This window comes from Mustelus asterias, chromosome 26 (assembly GCF_964213995.1).
Source record: "Mustelus asterias chromosome 26, sMusAst1.hap1.1, whole genome shotgun sequence".
NCBI lineage: Eukaryota > Metazoa > Chordata > Chondrichthyes > Carcharhiniformes > Triakidae > Mustelus > Mustelus asterias.
The window spans coordinates 6,344,982-6,367,076 of record NC_135826.1 but is presented as its reverse complement, the minus strand read 5'-3'; the positions used below and the strand labels follow the sequence as shown (position 1 = coordinate 6,367,076).

Sequence of the window (22,095 nt, the reverse complement as noted above, 5' to 3'; positions counted from 1 at the left end):
TTGGAGGGCCGAAGGGCCTGTTCCTGTGCTGTATTGTTCTTTGTTCTTTGTATCCTCAAGGCATGCCACTCAATCCAGGCAACATCCTTGTAAATCTCCTCTGCACCCTTTCAATCTTTTCCACATCCTTCCTGTAATGAGGCGACCAGAACTGAGCACAGTACTCCAAGTGGGGTCTGACGAGGGTCTTATATAAAGTCCTAATGTACAGAGCAGTTGTTGTCACTGCTCTTGTGCCACACTGAGGCCTGGACTGTGTATCAGCAACACATAAAATCACAAGAGAAATTATATCACCAACGCCTCTGCAATTTCCTCTGGAATCAATGGGAGGACCATCAAACAAATCCAGTGTCCGACATGAAGCCAATTCCACAAAGCGTTCTGGCGAAACTCTTGCAAAATGACTTTGGACAGGACTCTGTGTCCTGGTGGTCAGTTAGCCACTTCCCTTATTAAATGCTGTTTGCTCAATTCTCTAATGGTCAGCGTGCCTGGCAAGTAAAAAGAGAACACTTCAAAAACACTCAATCTCCCTTGAAGCACGCAGCTTTGATGTTAATGGCTGAAAGGAACTTGCAACAGGCAGCTCGGTGGCACAGTGGTTAGCACTGCTGACTCACAGTGCCAGGGACCCAGGTTCGATTCCCGGTCACTGTCTGTGAGGTGTCTGCATGTTCTCCCCATGTCTCGTGGGTTTCCTCCCACAGTCCAAAAGACGTGCTGGTTAGGTGGATTAGCCGTACTGAATTCTCTGTGTAGCCAAACAGGCGCTGGAGTGTGGCAACCAGGGGATTTTCATAGTAACTTCATTGCAATGTTAATGTAAGTCTACTTAGAATAGAACAGAATCATAGAATCCCTACAGTACAGAGGAGGCAGTTTGGCCCATCGAGTCTGTATTGACCACAATCCCACCCAAGCCCTATTCCCGTAACCCTCATTTACCCTGATAATCCCCCTGACACAAGGGTCAATTTAGCATGGCCAATCATTGGCCAAACATTGAATATAGGAGTTGGGACGTCTTGTTGAAGTTGTACAAGACATTGGTAAGGCCACACTTGGAATACTGTGTACAGTTCTGTTCACCCTATTATAGAAAGGATATTATTAAACTAGAAAGAGTGCAGAAAAGTTTTAGAACAAAGAACAATACAGCACAGGAACAGGCCCTTCGGCCCTCCAAGCCCGCGCTGCTCCCTGGTCCAAACTAGACCATTCTTTTGTATCCCTCCATTCCCACTCCGTTCATGTGGCTATCTAGGTAAGTCTTAAACGTTCCCAGTGTGTCCCCCTCCACCACCTTGCCCGGCAGCGCATTCCAGGCCCCCACCACCCTCTGTGTAAGATACGTCCTTCTGATATCCCTGTTAGACCTCTCCCCCCCCCCCCCCCACCTCACCTTGAACCTATGACCCCTCGTGAACGTCACCACCGACCTGGGTGCTACCCGGACTTGATGGTTTGAGTTATAAGGAGAGGCTGGATAGACTGGGACTTTTTCTCTGGAGCGTAGAAGGCTGAGGGGTGATCTTATAGAGGTCTATAAAATAATGAGGGGCACAGATCAGCTTGATAGTCAATATCTTTTCCCAAAGGTAGGGGAGTCTAAAACTAGAGGGCATAGGTTTAAGGTGAGAGGGGAGAGATACAAAAGTATCCAGAGGGGCAATTTTTTCACACACAGGGTGGTGAGTGTCTGGAACAAGCTGCCAGAGGTAGTCATAGAGGCGGGTACAATTTTGTCTTTTAAAAAGCATTTAGACAGTTACATAGGTAAAATGGGTATAGAGGGATATGGGCCAAATGCGGGCAATTGGGATTAGCTTAGGGGTTTTAAAAAGAAAGGGCGGCAAGGACAAGTTGGGCCGAAGGGCCTGTTTCCATGCTGTAAACCTCTGACTCTATGAATCAACCTAACCCACACATCTTTGGACTGTGGGAGGAAACCAACGCTGTGAGGCAGCATGCCGCCCCATTACTGTGACACTAATAAATAAACAAAAAAAACCAACTTGAGTAACAATGTCACAATGATGAGGCAGAATGGTGGCAGAGAAAAGGAGTCAAATCCTGTACTCCAGATTCCACTACCACTTGCGACATGGTGCCCCATGAGCCCGAAGACTTGCGTGTCGAGAATCAGCCTGATGAGTCATGTGATGATCCAAGGCAGAAGCACATGACCCCGAGAAGATGTCATCCTCCAAACGAGGGGCAGCCAATGGTGATTATGACACAACAGTGACTACATTTCCAAAGCATTTAATTGGCTGCGGAGCACTTTGGGATATTCGGAAAGGTGTTCTTTCTTTCCAATTTTCCTCTCTCATATAAGTGATAGTCATCCTGTGCTACAAATGCATGTCCAATTGACCTTCAGTTTGGCCCACTCAGTTCTCTTTTGCGATTGTCCAAGACAGTTATGAAATGGCGGCTCTTTTGAAACAATTGATCAACTTCTGATATTTTGCTGCATTGACGCACGCGTCACTGGTTTGAATCAGGAAGCTGTGGTTTCCTGGCTTCTGAATTGAGATTTAAGAGTCTGTGTATTGATTGTAAGAGAAGTGAAAAACTGAAGGAGGTGAGGGTTTCTCCAATTCTGGGGTCTTAGGAAAAGAAAAACAAGATGTGGGGCTGGAGGACAGGTGAGTGTTGATGGTACAGGGTGGGTAGTGATAATTGCAGCTTAGAAGGGGGAATAGTTAAGTCAAATTCTCTCCACTCCTCCCTCGAGTCACACTTGTCGCACCCACAACAACAGCTTAATCAGCATTTAAACCAACTTTCTCCTGGTCAATGTAAAAATAGCCTTTCACAGACTTCACTAGAGAACAGAAAATATATTTATTAATAAGAATTATATAGCAGCCTCTTGGCTGTACCTAGCTCCCAAAATGTCTCTCTGCCTAAGAACCTTTCTCCATGAGATGAGTCCATACCCAGAGTCCCCATTAGTCACACCGGGCCGTGTGACCCTTACTCTGCTGTGTTGCTCTGAAAGGGACAATCAACCACACTCTACTTCGATTAAATCCCCTACGCAGGAGGAAAGAAAGGGAGAAGCTGAGAATACAGCATAGACTAAGCCAGTAACTGGGGTTGGGCAAGGCTGGCTGGGCAGGGTCATATTTTCAACAGTGTGGGGCCCATACACCTTTATCCCCTTGTCCTGCTGTGCATATTCGGAAGTCATGTGCTCCAGCATTCAGTGGCAAAGCTCTGGATGTTACGTGAGCTGTGGCCAGGTTCTGATGCTAATTGTGTCCCAAAGAAGCGTCTGCCAGAAGCCTCTGTGTTCTGCCTTCTGGGGCGAGATAACATTTCCCATTGGAGGTACATTCCAGGCTGGTGGTGTACTTCTCCCAGGGTATATGTATGTCATTCTCACAGAGTGCAGGAAAGATTAGAGCTTCATTATCCTGAAATAAGGGAAGTAATTAGTTTTGTTATTTCAACCTTCTTTGCCCACCCATGGTTTACTTAGAAGTTTTTCTTGCAATTATTATTTCCGATTTATTTGAAGTCATGTTGTTTGCTGGACTGATTAAATAATCAGGTCTCTCTCACATGGAGTTATTCCGATCTCTCAGCACTGGTGAGGTCAAACCTCCTCTTGGCTTTTTTGTTCTTATTTCTCCCAAGCTCTAAGTGCCCACACATAATCCTCATTTCCTGTGAAATATAGACTCAGCCTGTGGTTCCCTATTCTGATTAACTATTTCAGAGTACTTCAAACCCACGGACCTCTTGACTTCCTTTCCTTATCAATATTTTAAACCTAAGCTTGGTATTGTCTGACCACTTCTTTGTGATTTACCGCATCTCTCTTGTTCTGCCATTGGTGATGTCCTGCATCTTAACCCTTCCTCATAAGAAAAAAAGTGATAAAAGGCTGGAAAACTAGCATCCCAATGAGCATATCTCTTTTTGATGCTAATTGGTTCTGAAGTAGGATTTATGTCTGTGGGAATATTGCTTAAATTGGAACTATCAAGATAGATAGCTGTTAAGAATTATACTTTGATGGGGTGAAATGAAATAATATGAGCAGAGGCTTGTGAGAAGCATAAACTCCAGCCCCGAGCAGTTGGGCCAAATGGTCTGTATATGTGCTATAGTTTCTAGGTAATTGTATATTGTGATGAAACTGTGCCTTTAAGAAATGTATTTGGGTCATGTTTCTTACGCAGGATCTGTTTTAGCAGTTTGTTTTATCATCAGTGCCATTTTGTCTGCATTCGGCAGCTCTGTTGTTAGTACAGCAGCATAATTGATCATAATTACTAAAATATTTGTTTTAATCTGGTATAATGCAGTGTTGTTATTTTAGTGTTTTCCCTGGGGCTTTTCAGAGTGGGGCTTGATTAGGTTGATTGACAAATGAAGTCTAATGCCTGGGCAGGACTAGACTTACACAGATAAATCAAGTCAGTTGCTGATTGGAGACTGCATAGAGAAGTAACTCTTTCTCTCCCTGGAGTCTGGAGATTGGGATCTGCTAGAAACTAGATTTATTTCTCTGAAGTTCTGCTATTTGAGGATATATCTTGCTCTGAAAACTGCTTTATGGGAGTCAGAAGGCAAGTGTCTTTCTGTGTCTGTCCAGAGGGGTTAAAAGGCTAGAAAACTAGCATGGATGTGAGCATATCTCTTTTTGGTGCTAATTGGTTCTCAAGTAGGATTTATGTCGATGGGAATATTGCTTTTATTGGAACTATAGAGATAGATTGCTGTTAAGAATTAAACGTTGTCATATTTAAATATTTTAATTGGTAAAAGTTATGCTAATTCTTTTTGTTGTATTCTGTGTTCTTAAATAAAGTTTGTTTTAATAAAAACTATCTAGTGGCTCAGTAGAATCACACCTGGAGTGAAACATCTTATGCTGGCATCAATGCCAAAATCAATTAAAGTTGGGGTCTAGGCTAACTTCACAATATATCTTGGAGTTTCTGATCTGGTCCCTAACAATATAAAGAAAAGTATAAGTTACAGAGGTGGGCACAGAGACATCGATTCCACAAACTAAATCTCAGCATTTCAAAATATCCAGGAGGGACACATTTCACGATGTGGAGAGAACCCACTTTCTGTCATCTGTACATCTGTTTGAAGCATACCCTTTTGTTGAAAAATACTTTTGTTCAGATAATTCCTTCCTTATCATTTCACCAGACTCATAAAGCTGGAGACTTTATTGTAGAGCGAGTGGTCATGTGATGACATGATGAGGCGGCTACAAAAAAGGGTCATGTGACAGGGGTGTGGGAGTTCTAAGGGGTGGCACAGTGGTTAGCACTGCTGCCTCATAGCGCCAAGGACTGTAGAATCACACCTGTAGTTCAATTCCGGCCTCGGGTGACTGTCTGTGTGGAGTTTGCACATTCTCCCCGTGTCTGTGTGGGTTTCCTGCGGGTGCTCTGGTTTCCTCCCACAGTCCAAAGATGTGCGGGTTCGGTTGATTGGCCATGTTAAATTTCCCCTTAGTGTCAGGGGGATTAGAAAGGTAAATATGTGGGGTTACGGGAATAGGACAGCACCTGAGTGGGATTGGTGTCATTGCAGGCTCGATGGGCCAAATGGCCTCCTTCTGCACTGTAGATTCTATGATTCTCCCTGGGAGTGTGGGCAGAGCATAATCTTGGAGTTGCTGCTCAGCCCGTGAATGAAGTATTGTTCGTTACAAGTCCTTGTCAGTGTTTGGAAACCCAGTGTTTCTACAATTAACACATCTGATAATTAACTTTATTTATTATTGTTTCAAAATATTCATCTCAAAGCTTCATAGGCAACAGTCTACATTTCATCTTATGCCTATAGCCACCTGTTTAGCATCTAAATTATTTCTACAATCCTTTCCTATGTGTTTTTACCTTCTAGCCCTTTTAGCTGAAACTAACTTATTTATTGAATAACATATCTATGCCTATCCTTGCAGGACAATGACTCCAGCCCTTAAATTCATCCTCTCCAATGTTATCAGAGCCTTTGAGGGGATAGGACAGGATTTGAAAGCATTACATTTCAACCCAGTTCTGTAACATGAACTCTTCTGTACCTGTTCAGCATTAGATTAATGAAAAAAACACATCTGTATTCTTACAACTTGCACCATAGCAACGCCCTCATTGGAAGTTCCCTCACTTCAAGTTCAGTGTTGGTTAGCACTTGGCGGTTGGTTAGCTCAGTTGGCTGGACAGCTGGTCCGTGATGCAGAGTGATACCAACAGTGTGGGTTCAATTCCCAAGCTGGCTGAAGTAATTCATGAACCTTCTCAGCCTTGCCCCTTGCCTGAGGTACGGTGATGCTCAGGTTAAATCACCACCAATCAGCTCTCCTTCTCAAAGGGGAAAGCAGCCTATGATCATTTGGGATTATGGCGACATTACCTTCCACATCCTCCCTATGTCTGTGTGGGTTTCCTCTGGGTGCTCTGGTTTCCTCCCTCAGTCCAAAAAATGTGTAGGTTAGGTGCATTGCCCATGCCAAATTCTCCCTCAGTGTACCCGAACAGGTGCCGGAATGTGGCGACTAGGGGATTTTCACAGTAACTTCATTGCAGCGTGCATGTAAGCCTACTTGTGACTAATAAATAAACTTTTTAACTTTACTTTATTTAACTTGAGTACATCATCTGGTTGGGTACTCCAATGTGGACACTATTCTTCAGTTAAGGCAATAACTAAGGCAGTAAACCAAAGCCCAAAGTTCAAGTTGGCCATGTAGGTGTAAAAGATCACATGGCACGATTCAAGAAAGAGCGGGGAGTTCTCCCGGTGGCCCAGTCAATATTCCTTCTATAACCAACATGGTCATTTGCCCCAATAATATTTATGGGAATTTGATGAGCACAAAATGGTTGCTGATTTTGCCCATATACAACTGTCCACTCTGCTTCAAAGTACTGCCACATTATATGGTGACACAGTGGTTAGCACTGCTGCCTCACAGCTCCAGGGACCTGAGTTCAATTCCGGCTTGGGTCACTGTCTGTGTGGTGTTTGCATGTTCTCTCCGTGTCTGCGTGGGTTTCCTCCGGGTGTTCCGGTTTCCCCCCACACTCCAAAGATGTGCAGATTAGGTGGATTGGCCATGGTAAATTGCCCCTTAGAGTCCCAAGATGTGTAGGTTAGATGGATTAGCCATGGGAAATGTGTGGGGGTTACAGGGATGGGGTGGTGGAGAGGGTGGGATACTCTGTCAGAGTGTCAGTGCAGATCCGATGGGCTGAATGGCTTCCTTCTGCATTGTAGGGATTCTATGATACTACACACCCTGACAGAATACAAAGTAGATTTTTTTTTAAATTGTGAAACTTTGTAAATGTTCAGTTTCACAGAGACTTGATATGCTTGAACAAGGGACAGAGGAAGTTAGTGGGCAGGCGCAGCATGCAGATATTTACTGTTGGGGGATTGGAATAAATGAATAAAGAAGTCTTGCTCGAGTTGTACAGGGTTTTGATGGGATCACATCTGGAATGCTGTGTGCAGTTTTAGGGCCTGATTTTACCATTTTGAGTCTAAGTGCCGAATCTGGGCGTCAAATAGGTCCGCGCCCGGAATCCTCTTTCCAGCGCGCCCGTACGCGTTTTGCCAGCTCCGGTCTGATTCGCGCTGTGGGCGGGGCTTAGCGCTGCCGGAATGATCGGAGCTCTGAACTGCGCCACCGGGCTGGTGGGGGGAGGGTGGGAGGAGGAGAGGGGGCGGGAGCCAGGGTGGGGGGAGGGTGGGAGGTGGAGAGGGGGCGGGAGCCAGAGTGGGGGGGGGGGGGCGGGGGGGGAGAGGAGAGGGGGTGTGACGGGTCCATCTGGCTTACCAAGTCCGTTACAATACTGCGTTCAGCATCTACAGAACCATCTTGGATACAAAGGATAATGGCATTGGGGTTCTGCATGTAAGCCTTGCTTATGCTAAAAATTATATCCTTGGTGTTGGCAGCCATTCCTGATACAGTACTGATAGCACCAGGAAGATCGACCAGTACCATTCATTATCCTTTGTATCCAAGATGGTTCAGTAGATGCTGAACGCAGTATTGTAACTGACTTGGTGAGCCAGATGGACCCACAAAGCAGAAGGACCATCTTTGTGTTGACCAAAGTGGATCTAGCTGAGGAACATACAGCTTATCTTGCTAACGGAAGGATGGTGGAGGGAGACCAGTGATCAAGGTAGATTGGGGGTGTGCTCTGCCGAGGGGGGCCTGCCTCCCAGGGGGTCTGATCCGGGGGGGGGGAGGGGTCTGCCGGGGTGGTTAGCAGGGGGGGAGGGGGGGGGGGGTCCGCGAAAGATGGTCGAGGAGGATGGTGACTTCGCAAGGGCAGAGAGGGCTTCGGAGGTTCCCCTGCAGAATAGAAATCCGCTTCGGACTTTTATTCTGCAGGTCGCTAAAAGCGCGGATCCGGAACGGGCCAGAAGACGGTAAAGTGGGATTTGGCGGTAGGGTTGGGCGCGCGGTTCATTAAGTCGATTTAAATGCATGCTAATGCATTTAAGTCGTCAGGCCGCCTGATTCGGGCCCGGGCCGGACCCGCGCCCGAATCGGGTGTCGGTAAAGCCGCGATCTGCTCGGAATTGGGTGCAGATCGTGGTTTAGGCCCGACGCCCAACTTTACCGCGATTTCGTGCCCGAAAACAGGCGCGATGTTTTGGTAAAATCGGGCCCTTAGTATCCACACTTAAGAAAGGATATACTTGCGTTGGAGGCAGTACAGCAAAGGTTCACTAGATTAATCCCTGGGATCAGGGACTGAGTAAATTGGATTTATATGCTTTGGGGTTTGGATGAATGAGAGATAGTCTCATTGAAATCTACAAAACTCTGAAGGGGTTTAATGTGGTGGACACTGACTGGGGAATCCTAACAGCACTGTGGGCGTATCTAGACCACAGGGCCTGCAGCGGTTCAGGAAGGCGGCTCACCACCACCTTCTCAAGGAAATTAGAGATGGTCAGTAAATACTGACCTAGCCAGCAATGCCCACATCCCACAAATCAATTTTTAAAAAAAATAACAGGCGGCACAATCTCGGGATAAAGGGCCAATTATTTAGGACTGAGATGAGAAGAAATAATTTCACTCAAAGGGTTGTGAATCTTTAGAATTCTCTACCCCAAAGGGTTATGGGTGCTTCATTGGTGAATACATTTAACTCTGAGATAGACAGATTTTAGGTCTCTCAGGGAATTATGGGATATGGGAGCAGGTGGGCACATGGAGTTGAAGCCCAAGATCGTCCTGGGGTGTGTTGAGTGGCAGAACGGGCTCGGTGGTTCATGTGGTCTTCTCCTGCTCCTATTTCTTGTGTTCTCGTTCTTGTGTTCTTGACAGTGGTTTTGATAAGGTGGCAGATCAGTGCATCTTTTTATCCACTAAGCGCAGATGAAAAAATGTTTATGAGGGCGGAAACCTATCTCCCCGCTACAAACATGGCTCAAATACATGGCACAGAAATCTTCAGAATGAATGATATTAACTGAAACTGGCAAGATTCCAGCCAGTTTAGGGCAAACATTTGGAGACCCTAATGCAGTCTTGGGTGAAATCAGCCAACACAGGGTTCGGACTGAAGACTCCTTGCCTGACTGACTGACGAAGTATCACACAAAGCAGTGCATTTACCACCTGCGCCACCAGATCCACTTAGGTGACACCTGTAAGCCATTCGACCTTGGCTCCCATGGCTTACATTGTCAAGTGAACAGCCTCGTACCCCACTTCTGGTCTGCTGTTTTCTATATGTGGTTGCACAGCGTCACATTGCGTGGCTGGTACTTGATCCACTTCATAATGGCAAGTAATGCAAATCCTCTAAGGAGGAGATATCCTGACTGTTATTAAGACTGATGATCCTCTGTTCCCTCATTGCAATCTTCTTTGTTCCATCAGGAAAAATCATTCTTCAGCACTTCGAGCGGGCCCATGAGGAGACTGGCGACCTGAGATGGCATTGGTGAGTTGCGGTTAAGGATTTTGCAGCATCTTCAGTGTTGAGGGACGCAGCAAACCTGTGAGCAGGAAGAGAGGAGGATCATTTGCAATGTTTTCTGAAGTATGTGCATGTGAAGTCTGGGGGAAGAACAGGATTTGAGTTCTGAATAAAGTGGCCTCCCCTCACACATTCCTGCAATGTCCCATTGACTTCTCTTAAATGAATTATCATGGGAATGCAGTCATTTACATAAACTGGTTATCGATGTAAGGTGCTAGCCCTTAAATTCATTCCCATCTACTGGGTGGCACAGTGGTTAGCACTGCTGCCTCACAGCGCCAGGGACCTGAATTCAATTCCTGGCTTGGGTCACTGTCTGTGCGCAGTCTGCACGTTCTCCCAGTGTCTACGTGGGTTTCCTCCAGATGCTCCGGTTTCCTCCCACAGTCTGAAAGACATGCTGATTAGGTGTATGGCTTGGTTAGGCCATGTTAAATTCTCCCTCAGTGTGCCCGAACAGGCGCCGGAGTGTGGCGACTGGGGGATTTTCACAGTAACTTAATTGCAGTGTTGATGTAAGCTGATTTGTGACACGAATAAATAAATAAACTTTACTTTGCACAGTAATCAGAGACTGACCTTGTTTCGTTTTCTCAGCACATTGTCCCTCTATCTCTCTTGTACTATGGAGATACTTTGGACTTAAGAACAGGATCTCTTGGTAATTCGGTATATTTAAAGAGTGATTAATTTATACTTCCTTCCACATAGATTACTGTAATGCTGCTCACACTGCAGTTTCCTGCACAGTGGGGGAGCCAAACATAGATTGAGTGTCCGCTTTGCAAACTACCTTTGTTCAGTCCGCAAGAGTGACTTGGAACCCTCTGGTCACCTGTCATTTCATTTCAATTCTCCACCTTATTCTCACGCTGACCTCTCTATCCTTGGTCTGCTGCATTGTTCCAATAAAGTTCAGACACTCTGAAAGAACAACACCTCATATTTCCATTAGGCACTGTACAGCCTCCCAAACTCAACGCTTAGAATCGTAAGGTGCAGAAGGAGACCATTTGGCCCATTGAGTCTGCACCGACAACAATTCCACCCAGGCCATATCCCCCTAACCCCACGTATTTATCCTGTTAATCCTCCTGACACTAATGGGCAATTTAGCACGGCCAATCCACCTAACCCGCACATCTTTGGAGTGTGGGAGGAATCCGGAGCACCCGGAGGAAACCCATGCAGACACGGGGAGAATCTGCAAACTCCACACAGACAGTGACCCGATGCCGGAATTGAACCCAGGTCCCTGGCGCTGTGAAGGATCAGTGCTAGCCACTGTGCTACCCAATTTCAGTAATTTCAGCTTGTAACCCCAGCCCCTTCTTTATTTTTGGATAGCAGCTGTTGGTCTCGATTCTGCTCTCCCATTTATATTCCCCCGAAAGCCATCTTTTGTTTCCTCGCTTGCCCTATTTGCTTTTTGCTTTCCAGTATTTGTCATGTAATTTCTGTGCCTCCCGCCACAGTATTTCCAATTTGTCCCCACCACCACACACCCCCATACCCTACACCACCCCATCCCATCCATTGACCCCCCCATGCCCTACGCCCCCATCCCCTCCATCGACTCCCCCATGCCCTACACCCCCGTACCCTCCATCGACTCCCCCATGCCCTACACCCCTGTACCCTCCATCAACCCCCCATGCCCTACACCCCTCTGTCCCCTCCATCATGGCCCCCCCCCGTCCCCTCCATCACCCTCCTATGCCCTATACCCCCCCACATCCTGTCCCCTCCATCATGGCCACTCCCATGCTCTACACCCCCCGGCCCCTCCATCACCCCCCCCCTCCATCACCCCCCACCCCCCTCCATCACCCCCCCCTCCATCACCCCCCCCCCCGGCCCCTCCATCACCCCCCCCCTCCATCACACCCACCCCCCCCTCCAATACCCTACACCCCCTGTCCCCTCCATCACGGCACCCCCCCATGCCCTACACCCCCCCATGCCCTACACCCCCGTCCCCTCTATCATACTCCCCATCCCCTCCACCCCCCTGTCCCCTCCACCCCCCTGTCCTCTCCACCCCCCTGTCCCCTCCACCCCCCTGTCCCCTCCAACCCCCCGCTCCCCCCATCCCCTCCATCAACACCCCCATGCCCTATGCCCTCCCTGTCCCTTCCATCACGGCCCCTCCCCATGCCGTACACGCCCCCACCCTCCAAAGTTCCCTGTCTGGCTTTAAAAAATTACATTTCGAAGCACTCCCAGTTCTGTGGTAGAGTCACTAACTGATTAACTCTGTTACTCTCTCTGCAAACTTGCTGAGTATTTCCAGTATTCTGTGGTTTTATTTCGGTAAATATCCTCCCTGCTCAGGGCCTCAGCTAACACAGATCAGCACGGTTCCTGGTTTATTCCCCTGTCGACATTGGCAGTGGTGGAGTTTGGCCGATTACAAATCACCCTCAGTGACCCAGGGCTAGTGAGAGGGGGAAAAATACAGCGAACACTGGTCTCCAATACCTCCTGCAGCTCTGAAAACTGGATGAGGACAGAGAGGGAACTGACTGGAATTGTGCCCCTAGCCCCTGCCCTATTCCCCACTTCCCCATTTCCACTCCCCCCACATCTCCCAGTGAGGTTTAACAGTGTTTTGGTTTCCAAGACAGTTTGCATATTTGACTTTAGCACCGTTGGAAAGGACATAGTTTATTGCTCGTGTGTCACTCTAAGAAGGAGCTGGTGGTGCCTGTTGAACCACTGCATGGAGTCATTTGATACGAACATGTGGCTAACTCAGCCACTTAACAGGACGGTTAAGACTCAACAGATTTGTGTGGGATTAAGGTCATATCCAAGTCAGACAGGGTGAGAATGACAAGATTCCCTTCCTGCAGAATGTTAGTAAATCAATTGCATTTTGTACCAAAATCCGAAAGCTTCATGGTCACATTTATTGACAGCAGCTTCTTATATCGAGATTTGTGAATTGAATTAAGAGTCGGAGAGTCCTAGAGGTTTACAGCATGGAAACAGGCCTTTCGGCCCAACTTTTCCATGCCACCCAGTGTTTACCATTAAGCTTGTACCAATTGCCCACGTTTGGCCCATATCCCTCTGTAGCCAACTTACCCATATAACTGTCTAAATGCTTTTTAAAAGACAAAATTGTACTCGCCTCTACTACTACCTCTGGCAGCTCGTTCCAGACACTTGCCACCCTCTGTGTGAAAAAATTGCCCCTCTGGACCCTTTTGTATCTCTCCCCTCTCACCTTAAACCTATGCCCTCTAGCTTTAGACTACCCTACCTTTGGGAAAAGGTAGATTATCTACTTTATCTATGTCCCTCATTATTTTGTAGACCTCTATAAGATCACCCCTAAGCCTCCTATGCTCCAGGGGAAAAACGTCCTAGTCTATCCAGCCTCACCTTATATCTCAAACCATCAAGTCCCAGTAGCATCCTAGTAAATCTTTTCTGGACTCTTTCTAGTTTAATAATATCCTTTCTATAATAAGTCCTGCCCTGGTTCGATCTACCAAAATGCATCACCTCGCACTTATCTAAATTAAACTCCATCTGCTAATCATCACCCCACTGGCCCAATGGATCAAGATCCTGTTGCAATCCTAGATAACCTTCTTCACTGTCCACTATGCCACCAACCTTGGTGTCATCTGCAAACCTAGTAACCATGCCTCCTAAATTCTCATCCAAATTATTAATATAAATGACAAATAACAGTGGACCCAGCACCGATCCCTGAGGCACACCGCTGGCCACAGGCCTCCAGTTTGAAAAACAACCCTCTACAACCACCCTCTGTCTTCAGTCATCAAACCAATTTCGTATCCAATTGGCTACGTCACCCTGGATCCCGTGATATCGAACCTGATGCAAAAACTTACCATGTGGTACTTTGTCAAAGGCCTTGCTAAAGTCCATGTAGACAACATCAACTGCACTGCCCTCATCTACCTTCTTGGTTACCCCTTCAAAAACCTCAGTGAAATTTGTGAGACATGATTTTCCACTCACAAAGCCACGCTGACTGTCCCTAATCAGTCCTTGCCTCTCTAAATGCCTGTAGATCCTGTCTCTCAGAAAACCTTCTAACAATTTACCCACTACAGACATTAGGCTCACTGGACTGTAGTTCCCAGGCTTTTTCTTGCAGCCCTTCTTAAACAAAGGCATTTGCCACCCTCTAATCTTTAGGCACCTCACCTGTGACTATCGATGATTCAAATATCATCTTTTAAGGAACAGTTGTTAGGTCTGCAGGATAGGCATGTGCCTGTAAAAAAGAAGGATGGGAAGGGAAGGATTCGAGAACCGTGGATAACTAGGGAAATTGAGGGATTGGTCAAAAAGAAAAGAGTGGCATACGTTAGGTCCAGGCAGCTAAAAACGTAGGGAGCTCTGGAGGAATACAAAGAAAGTAGGAAAGAACTCAAACGAGGAATTAGAAGGGCAAAAAGGGGTCACGAAATGTCCTTGGCAGACAGGATTAAGGAGAATCCCAAGGCATTTTATTCATACGTTAGGAACAAAAGGGTTGTTGGGGAAAAAATCGGACCTCTCAGGGACAAAAGTGGGGAATTATGCTTGGAGCCCAAAGAAGTAGGAGAGATCCTAAATGAATACTTTGCGTCGGAATTCACAAAGGAGAGGGATGTGTTGACTGGGAGTGTCTCGGAGGGGAGTGTTGACCCGTTAGAGAAAACCTCCATTACAAGGGAGGAAGTGTTAGGTTTTTGAGGGAATATAAAGACTGACAAATCCCCAGGGCCTGATGGAATCTATTCAAGGCTACTCAGGGAGACGAGAGATGAAATCGCTGGGCCTCTGACGCAAATCTTTGTCTTATCACTGGACACAGGTGAGGTCCCAGAGGATTGGAGGATAGCTTATGTGATCCCGTTATTTAAGAAGGGTAGGAAGGATAACCCGGGTAATTATAGGCCGGTGAGCTTGACGTCCGTGGTAGGGAAGTTGTTGGAGAAGATTCTTAGAGATAGGATGTATGTTCATTTAGAAAGGAATAAACTCATTAACAATAGTCAGCATGGTTTTGTGGGAGGGAGGTCATGCCTCACTAACCTGGTGGAGGTTTTTGAAGAAGTGACTAGAATGGTTGACGAGGGAAGGGCCGTGGATGTCGTCTATATGGACTTTAGTAAAGCGTTTGACAAAGTCCCTCATGGTAGGTAGGTGCAAAAGGTTGGATCTCATGGGATAAAGGGGGAGGTGGCTAGATGGGTGGAGAACTGGCTTGGTCACAGAAGACAGAGAATGGTAGTGGAAGGGTCTTTTTCCGGCTGGATGCCTGTGACTAGTGGTGTTCCGCAGGGCTCTGTATTGGGACCTCTGCTGTTTGTGATTTATATAAATGATCTGGAAGAAGGTGTAACTGGGGTGATCAGTAAGTTTGCGGACGACACGAAAATGGCTGGACTTGCAGATAGTGAGGAACATTGTCAGAGGCTACAGAAGGATATGATAGGCTGGAAATTTGGGCAAAGAAATGGCAGATGGAGTTCAATCCAGATAAATGCGAAGTGATGCATTTTGGTAGAGCTAACGCAGGGAGGAGCTATACGATAAATGGCAGAACCATAACGGGTGTAGATACGCAGAGGGACTTGGGTGTGCAAGTCCACAGATCCTTGAAGGTGACGTCACAGGTGGAGAAGGCAGTGAATAAGGCATATGGCATGCTTGCCTTTATAGGATGGGGCATAGAGTATAAAAGTTGGGGTCTGATGTTGCAGTTGTATAGAACGTTGGTTCGGCCGCATTTGGAGTACTGCGCCCAGTTCTGGTTGCCACACTACCAGAAGGACGTGGAGGCTTTAGAGAGAGAGTGCAGAGGAGGTTTACCAGGATGTTGCCTGGTATGGAAGGGCTTAATTACGAGGAGAGATTGGGTAAACTGGGGTTGTTCTCACTGGAAAGACGGAGGATGAGGGGTGACCTAATAGAGGTGTATAAAATTATGAAAGGCATAGATAGGGTGAACGGTGGGAAGCTTTTTCCCAGATCGGTGGTGACGTTCACGAGGGGTCATAGGTTCAAGGTGAGAGGGGGAAAGTTTAACACGGATATCAGAAGGACGTATTTTACACAGAGGGTGGTGGGGGCCTGGAATGCGCTGCTGGGCAAGGTGTTGGAGGCGGACACACTGGGAACGTTTAAGACTTCTCTAGATAGCCATATGAATGGAGTGGGAATGGAGGGATACAAAAGAATGGTCTAGTTTGAACCAGGGAGCGGCGTGGGCTTGGAGGGCCGAAGGGCCTGTTCCTGTGCTGTACTGTTCATTGTTCTTTGTTCTATATCTCTGCTAGGGGACCCGCAATTTCCTCCCTAGCCTCCCACAGTGTCCTGTGATACACTTCATCAGGTCCTGGGGATTTATCTACCTTGATGTACTTTAAGACTTCCAGCACCTCCTTCTCTGTAATATATACACTCCTCAAGACATCAATATTTATTTCCCCAAGTACAGTTCTGATAGGACCACTGGATGTTTAGACCACTCCCATGCCTCACTGCCCAACCCCATTCCTGTTGACTCCTTTAGCACATGATGTCAGAAGTGCCTCCAGCAGTTCAGCTACTATTTATGTATTAGTCTTAAGTGTTGACAGGCTATTCAGAAGCAGCTTGCATCATAGAAGGTGTCCACACATTTTCACTTTGTTTAAGGGGTCACTGGAGAGCAATCATTAGCGGGGTCCCAGGCTGATTTATTTTCTTCCTTTTGTAACCAAGGTCCAGTTGTGGGGAGGTGGGGTGAGGGGTTCTGCTGGGATCAGCAGAACACTCCACTGTGTCTGTATGGGTTTCTTCTGGGTGCTCCGGTTTCCTCCCACAGTCCAAAGATGTGCGATTAGGTGGATTGTCTGTGCTAACTTGCCCCTCACTGTCAGGAGGACTAGCTAGGGTAAATGCATGGGGTTTCGGGGATGGGGCCTGGGTGGGATTGTGGTTGGTGCAGACTCGATGGGCCGAATGGCTTTCTTCTGCAATGTAAGGATTTTATGATCAGCCAAGTACTGACCTTAAATTCATTGAACATTGATTGCTCTGGACATGGCGGTGAACCTTTCAATGGAAAATGCTGGCCTCTGACAAACAAGTTGGCAAGAGACCATTTCCTTCCCACACATCGCAGTCTGAACGAGCTACTCTTATTCACTTCTCCTTCAATTATATTTAGTAATTCTGTTGTTCAAAATTACTTCTTTATTTTATTTCTGCAGAAAGGTTGGAATCCTGGAACACAATGTATAGCTAAGTGTGACCACAAAACATCAAAGAAAGATGAACTATCATTTCACAAAGGAGATATCCTGACCATTATTGAGGTTGTTAACGTGAGTATGTTTGTATTATCCGCTCGCGTCTTGTTCCCCGTTCGGGAGGGTAGTTATTTCATCATTTGGCATGTGAAGAATGTGACATGCCACCTTGTCATCTGGGACATCATGCGAGTGGATGTATCACACTCAAGCTTTGCTCTTTTCAAGAACACTGTTCTAGAAAAATCTAACGACTGAGGAACATGGCTCATGTAGTTTCCCGGCTTATAAATTCTCTGTCTTTCCCCATCCCCCTCCTTCATACGGCACAGATTCCAAACAGCATCTTAGTCAACTCATCAATTACCCACATGCCAACTCTCTCATTGGGCAGCACAATGGTTAGCACTGCTGCCTCACAGCGCCAGGAATCCGGGTTCAAATCTGGTCTCGGGTCACTGTCTGCATGGCGTTTGCACGTTCTCCCGTGTCTGGGTGGGTTGCCTTCGGGTGCTCCGGTTTCCTCCCACACTCCAAAGATATGCAGGTTAAGTTGATTGACCATGTTAAACTGTCCCTTAGTGTCAGGGGGATTAGCTGGGTAAATAGGTGCGGTTACGGGGATAGGGTCTGGGTGGGATTTTTGTCGGCGCAGACTCAATGGGCCAAATGGCGGCCTCCTGCACTATAGAGATTATACGATTCTATGAAATTCCCATCAACTGGGCGGCACAGTGACATAGTGTTAGCACTGCTGCCTCACAGCTCCAGGGACCTGGGTTCGATTTCTGGCTTAGAACATAGAACATTACAGCACAGTACAGGCCCTTCGGCCCTCGATGTTGCGCTGACCAGTGAAACCAATCTAAAGCCCATCTAACCTACACTATTCCAATATCATCCATATGTTTATCCAATGACCATTTAAATGCCCTTAATGTTGACAAGTCTACTACTGCTGCAGGCAGGGCATTCCACGCCCTTACTACTCTCTGAGTGAAGAACCTATCTCTGACATCTGTCCTATATCTATCACCCCTCAATTTAAAGCTATGTCCCCTCATGCTAGCTATCAACATTCGAGGAAAAAGGCTCTCACTATCCACCCTGTCTAATCCTCTGATCATCTTGTATGCCTCTATTGAGTCACCTCTTAACCTTTTTCTCTCTAACGAAAACAACCTCAAGTCCCTCAGCCTTTCCTCATAAGACCTTCCCACCATACCAGGCAACATCCTGGTAAATCTCCTCTGCACCCTTTCCAATGCTTCCACATCCTTCCTATAATGCGGCGACCAGAACTGTACGCAATACTCCAAATGCGGCCGCACCAGAGTTTTGTACAGCTGCAGCATGACCTCCTGGCTCCGAAACTCAATCCCTCTACCAATAAAAGCTAACACTCCGTACACCTTCTTAACAACCCTATCAACCTGGGTGCCAACTTTCAGGGATCTATGCACATGGACACCGAGATCCCTCTGTTCATCCACACTACCAAGTATCTTACCATTAGCCCAGTACTCTGTAATCCTGTTACTCCTTCCAAAGTGAATCACCTCACACTTTTTCGCATTGAACTCCATTTGCCACCTCTCAGCCCAGCTCTTGGGTCACTATGTGGAGTTTGCACGTTCTCCCCACGCAGGGTTTCCTCCGGGTGCTCTCGTTTCCTCCCACAGTCCAAAGATGTGCAGGTTAGGTGCATTGGCCATGCTAAATACCCCTTAGTGTCCCGGGTGCGCAGGTTAGAGGGATTAGCAGGGTAAATATGTGGGGTTACGGGGATAGGGGTTGGGTGGGATTGTTGTCGGTGCATACTTGATGGGCCAAATGGCCTCCTTTTGCACTGTAGGGATTCTATGATTCTAACTCTCCCCATTCTTACCCTCTCATCTTCTATTCACACGTGCCCTGCTTGGTGGGATAAGTTAATTTCCAAATTGCAAGGATGATGGTGATGGGGAGCAGGGTGGAGGAAGACTGTGTGGGAGGAACAATTGGGAAATTTGCAGGAAAAAGGGAAAAGTTGAGAGTTGACCAAGGTAGCGTTAAGTTCATAAGATATAGGAGCAGAATTAGGCCATTTGGCCCATCGAGTCTGCTCCGCCATTCGATCATGGCTGATATACTTCTTCTCCCCATAACCCTTCAACCCATTACCAATTAAAAATCTGCCTAACTCCTCCTCAAATTTACTCACTGTACCAGCATCCACCGCACTTCTGGGAGAAGTAGTTTCTCCTCAACTTTGTTTTAAATTTGCTACCCCTTATCCTTGGACTATGACCTCTCATCCTAGAATGCCCTACAAGAGGAAGCATCCGCTCCACTTTATTCATACCTGATAACCAGATAGAGAAACAAAAGCAATGGGTAGGAGTGGATGGGGAGAGATGTGAGGCGTCAGGAGGTGGGGAAGGATCAAGGTCCATTGGTTATCAAGCTCAATCTCTTCTTTTGCACACAGAACAAGGGTTGGTACAGAGCAAAAAGTAACAAGACCGAGGAGGAAGGTCTGATATCCAGAAGTAACCTCCGTGAGCGTGAGGCCATTCGTGTTGACCCTAATCTCAGTCTGATGCCGTAAGTATCTTCCCCAGTTTCGGAGAGATAAATGCAAAATACTGCGGATGCCGGAATCTGAAACAAAAACAGAAAATGCTGGAAAACCTCAGCAGGTCTGACAGCATTAGTGGGGAGAGAATAGAGCCAATGTTTCAAGTCTGGATGACCCTTCGTCAGAGCAGCTCTGACCTGCTGTGATTTTCCAGCATCTTCTGTTCTTGTTGGGGAGACGAATGTTGGTCAAGAGGACCCCTCTGCTAATCTCCTATGGGGTGTCCACCAGGGCCTCAGTTTAAAGGTGCCGCCTCCACCAGTGTAGTACTCCATCAACACTCAAGTGTTAGCTTGGGTTATGTGCTCAAGTCTTGGAGTGGAATCAAAGCCATGATTTTCTGAATCATGGCTAAGACTGTCTCACCTGAGCTAAGGCTGACACCCATGATTAGCATTAACAGATGGCCGATTCAATGTAGATGAAGCCTGACTTCAAACATTGATCAGACTTCCCTCTAACTGCATCGAACAGACTTCAGACAACCCTACCCCCTTCCTGCATCCCCCCCCAAACCTCACTGACACACATAGGAAATGGAAATCATCTCCTCTGTTTCCCAATATCGAATGTACCTTCTTGCCTTGTTGGAATGCTTCAGCAGACAACTTGTAAAACCTAAAAGTTTGCATCGATTTAGCACTGCTGCCTCACCGTGCCAGGGACCCGGGTTCGATTCCCAGCTTGGGTCACTGTCTGTGTGGAGTTTACACGTTCTCCCCGTGTCTGTGTGGGTTTCCTCCGGGTGCTCTGGTTTCCTCCCAGTCCGAAAGACATGCTGGTTAGGTGCATTGGCCATGCTAAATTCCCCCTCAGTGTACCCAAACAGGTGCCAGAATGTGGTGACTCGGGGATTTTCACAATAACTTCATTGCAGTGTTAATGTAATCCTACTTGTGACACTAATAAATAAACATTAAAAATTACTGGGGCGTAGCCATCTAACAATACTCATCATGCCAGCACAGAATGGTATATATTTCTTACTGCCTATCCACTCCATGCCACATCGAGGACATTGACCATGTAAGGTTAACTTGAAACTGAGGGGTAAGAATTCCCAATCAGCAGTGCCTCTGATGCAGTACTGAGCCCAGGAATATCACAGGCCTGGCCCAGGTTTGAGTTCACTGATTTCAGTTGAGTCAATGAGCAAGTTTTAATTCAAAACCCACCCATTTGCATCAGGCACCGGGGATGGGGTGGGGGGGCACGGTGGCACAGTGGTTAACACTGCTGCCTCACAGCGCCAGGGATCCAGGTTCAATTTCCGGCTTGGGTCACTCTCTGTGCGGAGTTTGCACATTCTCCTGGTGTCTGCATGGGTTTCCTTCGGGTGCTCCGGTTTCCTCCCACAATCCAATTTGCACAGGTTAGGTTGATTGGCCATGCTAAACTGCCCCTTAGTGTCAGGGGGATAGCAGGGTAAATACGTGGGACTACGGGGATAGGGGCTGAGTAGGGTTGTGGTTGGTGCAGACTTGATGGGCCGAATGGCCTCCTTCTGCACTGTCGGGATTCTATGTTAAAGTCGGGCTCAATAGGGTACTATAATTGACCTCAATGATCCATGGTTACAGAGGAAATGCATCAACGATTCCTACTCATTGTTTTCCAGTGATTCCTGCAGAAGAGTGTATGAGGTAGATCTTTTCTTTGTGTGAAAATAGTGGAAATAAACCTATGAATATAAAAGTTAGAAGAGATTAAAACAAGTTGCTGGTTTGCTATCTCCCATTTCACATTATCACACAAAATCAAGATCTACCTCCATGTTGTGCATCTGCCAAGGCTTGTCAGCACTCAGGGTTTGGGTTTATACATGAAGAATAGTCATTTGAGTGGGGCATTCAAGTATAGAACCATAGAAAATTACAGCTCAGAAACAGGCCTTCTTGCCTGTGCCGAACCATTTTTTGCCTAGTCCCACTGTCCTGCACTTGGACCATATCCCTCCACACCCCTCTCATCCATGAACCCGTCCAAGTTTTTCTTAAATGTTAAAAGTGACCCCGCATTTACCACTTTATCCGGTAGCTCATTCCACACTCCCACTACTCTCTGCGTGAAGAAGCCCCCCCTAATATTCCCTTTAAACTTTTCTCCTTTCACCCTTAACCCATGCCCTCTGGTTTTTTTCCCCCTCGCCTCAGTGGAAAAAGCCTGCTTGCATTCGCTATCTATACCCATCAAAATCTTGTAC

The 22,095-nt window shown here is 46.9% G+C and overlaps 1 protein-coding gene across 4 annotated transcripts in view; it reads left to right on the top strand.

Moving 5' to 3' along the window:
* Nucleotides 1-22,095, top strand: part of matk (megakaryocyte-associated tyrosine kinase) — a 95,441-nt gene that overhangs the window by 29,376 nt on the left and 43,970 nt on the right. For 3 of the 4 annotated variants that reach the window (XM_078198118.1, XM_078198117.1, XM_078198120.1), the window contains exons 2-4: nucleotides 9,902-9,965; nucleotides 17,234-17,347; nucleotides 19,743-19,858. In XM_078198118.1, coding sequence (XP_078054244.1) covers nucleotides 9,957-9,965; nucleotides 17,234-17,347; nucleotides 19,743-19,858 — 239 coding nt within the window. In that variant the 5' untranslated portion in view covers nucleotides 9,902-9,956. Of the gene's footprint in view, nucleotides 1-2,540; nucleotides 2,655-9,901; nucleotides 9,966-17,233; nucleotides 17,348-19,742; nucleotides 19,859-22,095 lie in introns of those variants that run through there. The other variant, XM_078198119.1, reaches the window with a different exon arrangement.